General features: G+C 47.3%; 1 protein-coding gene across 1 annotated transcript; it reads left to right on the top strand.

Moving 5' to 3' along the window:
- Positions 1-494: 494 nt before the first annotated feature.
- On the top strand, positions 495-2,239 carry LOC136482093 (RNA polymerase sigma factor sigB-like). Its single transcript, XM_066479343.1, has 2 exons — positions 495-788; positions 1,523-2,239. Exons 1-2 carry the CDS (start codon positions 597-599, stop codon positions 2,156-2,158), a joined length of 828 nt encoding a protein of 275 aa, XP_066335440.1. The 5' UTR covers positions 495-596; the 3' UTR covers positions 2,159-2,239.
- Positions 2,240-3,180: the final 941 nt, after the last annotated feature.

The following is a 3,180-nucleotide window of genomic DNA, read 5'->3' as shown; positions in this document are numbered from 1 at the left end:
ATCAAACAAGATCTTCATTGGATCCAGTCGGACAGGGAAACCAAACGAGCACTTGCACCACTATAGACAGGGCCGAGCCAGCCTCAGCCACCTTATCAAACATGCCCTAGGTGTGGGCGCGGATCACTCGCTGGACTAGCAAGGAGGAGGGGACCGCGGAGGGACTGCGCTGGACTTGTTGGTCAGATCGTTCGCCTGATTCAAAACAGGTGAACGTCTGTCCAAATGGAATTGGGAGTGGTTCACTAGGTGCGGGCACGGATCGCTAGTTGGATTAGTAAGGAGGAGGGGACCGTGGAGGGACCACGCTGGACTTGTTGGTCGGATCTCAAATGGAATTTGGTGTCGACGGATTGGAAGGGTGTTTTTTTTTCTAGCATGGCCCGGCCCAGCATTCAGCCCACTAACTCTCAGTCCGGGTCGCGGCTGAGCAGGCCTGAGTTCTGTCTGACTGAGCTCCCCTTATCCAGACTAAAACAAACCTGAATTCCATACCCACCGTCCCGTCCCTCCACCTATACACCTCTCTTTCCTCCCGGCAGCAATGGAGACGGCACTCCGGTGAGACGAGCCAAGCAGCCAGCCCTGGCTCCTCGATGGCGTGCCTGGCACCGCAGTTCATGTGGGCGCCGTCTGCCGCCGCCCACGTGCCTTCCTCCTCCTCGTCCTACTCCAGGTGCTCCGCGCTCCGCGTCCACTGCGCCGTCACCTCCGCCGTTGTCGTCCAGGACCGCACCAACGGCAGCGCGGCGCAGCTGAGGCTCGCTTACGCGGCTCCGGCGATTCAGGTGGCCCGCACTGCTCTGTTTTTGCTGGATTGTCTTCCGAATTACATATGCTGTACTGTCTTTGCCCGCTTTTGGTGCTGTGTTTAGTTTAACATGTGACAAATTGGGAGACTTAGTCCACTCCTTTGTTGGATGCGTTGATGATCAACAAATAAGAGTACATTAATCACTCTCAAACAATGCCACGAACCCATGACCATGAGGTGCTTTTCCTAGAACAAATGAGTTCAGGGCCAACTGATTGGAGCGGCTAGTAACTGTAGCTGCAGGCTATTTATTGCAAAATCTAGCATAGCAAGTGCTAAATCCCACTGTTAAAAATGTAGGAACATTGAATAAGAAGTGACGTTGTACGAGTTTCAGTTCATGTCTGTTACTGATTTCCTACTTGGAAGACGAACATTTTATATCAAATCAGCAGGACTAATTTTGATCTGTGGGGACAATTATTGGTAATTTCAGTTCTGCTTCCTTGAATTGAGTATTTCTCTAGCAGTGTTGGAAGAAAAAGAAATGAAGCAGGAGTTTTAAGCTTCTAGAAGGAAGGATGAAATTGAGTCATTATATAAGGCAAACACAATCATGTTCCTTTATAGGCTTCTAAGCCCTTTTCTTTTCTTGTTGAAGGCTGCTGCCTTTCCAGCATTGCCTGTAGTGTGAGAAATTCCTTAACAGTATAGTAGAATGTAGAACATCACAATATTTGTTCACTTTTACTTTGTAATGTATGTCAGAGAAACTTTGAGGCAACTCTGGCATCAGAAGCACTTCTAAATGAAGAGGCGGTAGTAGAAGCCGCAGCCGCAGAGGCAGTTGCTCTTGCCAGAGCAGCTGCTGAAGCTGCGCAAGAAGTTGTTCAGATGGTACAAAAAAACAACCATCAGCCTATAATTAGACAAAAAAAGGGTGTGGACAACTACTTGGCAAATGAAATCCTTCGCACAGAGATGCAATCGAGCAGTCCTGACATGTATGCTAATAATCCTTTGATGGAGGATTTGGAGTCTTATGGTATCATGGCTTCTGAAGATGAATTAGATGCTTATGCACAGTACACTGAGAACATAGCTGTGAAATCTGCTCGTCAATCTGAGAGGAGAGCTAGGAGAACTAGAGCAGCAATAAAGGCTAGCACAACTCTCCGTGCTTCACAAAAGGCTGCATCATCCTCAAAGAAGAAGCGGTCCAAGGGTTCCTCATCTAGTATGAATCCTTTAGGTTCCTTGTGGAAGATGACTGGCAGGAGACTTCTTACAGCCAAGGAAGAGGTTGAGTTCTCAGAAGGTATTCAGGTAAGACTATATTATTACAACTCGAGACTATCTTTTAATTATCTGTGTACTAGTGAATCTTCTCAGCTGAGAAGTTAGCTTGACAGATTTTATTGTGTTCCATTAAATACCTAGACAACTGAACAACTGTGTATGAAAAAGAAAAAGTCTCAAGACTGTTAGCAATGCTTCCTATTCATCTTCAACTCCATGTTTTACTGCTGTATTTTCTGCTTGCTGGCAGCCTCCTGGGAACCATCCCAGTGTGTACTGCCTTTAGTGTTGGCTGTCGCCTGGGTTCCTCCCCTGGCTGCTGCCCTCTTAACTCTGTTTTCCCCTAGCTCTGTTTCTCTTCTATAAGTGTTCTCTGTAAAGTTGTCAAAGTTTCAATCAATAAAGATAGATATTCATTGTCATCGAAACACTCGATATAGGTAGGTTTCATGGTGGAATTTGGGGTCCCGTGTCGCCGGTGATTGTTGCGCCCGTTGTCACCACAGCGAACAGGCTCAGTTCAGAGTTACAAAAGTCAAATTTGAGTTCTCTTCGTAGCTTCACCCCTCTTTACATGACCACAGCACTGCCTTGCCAGTTACGTGGTCTGGAGTAAGGCCTAGTCCACTCAGGCCCAGTGAAACGTCGGTTAGGCTTGGAAATCCTTCTTGCTTCAAGCCCATCTTCAGTCTCGGCAGCAGTTTGCTTGTGACATTCTCCCCTCCTTGAGAGACGGCTTGTCCCCAAGCCGGGGCACGTGGAAATTCTTGAGTAGCGCAGCTTCATCTTCCCAAGTTGGCAGATGTGGTGGAAGGTGAGCCATCGAATCAACACTTGCTAGTCATGATCTTGATGCTGGTATAGACGATGGTCTAGGATGCGAAGTGGCACCTGGAGCTGCCAAGATGGGTCAAGTAACTCTGAGCTTACTGTATGATGTGGAGAGAGAGTGCCTTTTTAAGTTAAGAGACACATGTAAAACCAGGTGAATGGCTGTCTATGGTAATGCTAGCTTGTAAGCCACTGATCGGATCTTATCAGTAATGGCGAAAGGACAAAAGTAGCGGAAGGAAAGTTTAGTGGAGGACCTGGTAGCCAAAGAAGTTTGAACATATGGTTGAAGCTTC

The sequence above is a fragment of the Miscanthus floridulus genome, chromosome 9 (genome assembly GCF_019320115.1).
Source record: "Miscanthus floridulus cultivar M001 chromosome 9, ASM1932011v1, whole genome shotgun sequence".
In the NCBI taxonomy this organism is placed as follows: Eukaryota; Viridiplantae; Streptophyta; class Magnoliopsida; order Poales; family Poaceae; genus Miscanthus; species Miscanthus floridulus.
Note: the sequence above shows the minus strand (reverse complement) of the source record. Positions and strands in the feature narration are given on the sequence as shown.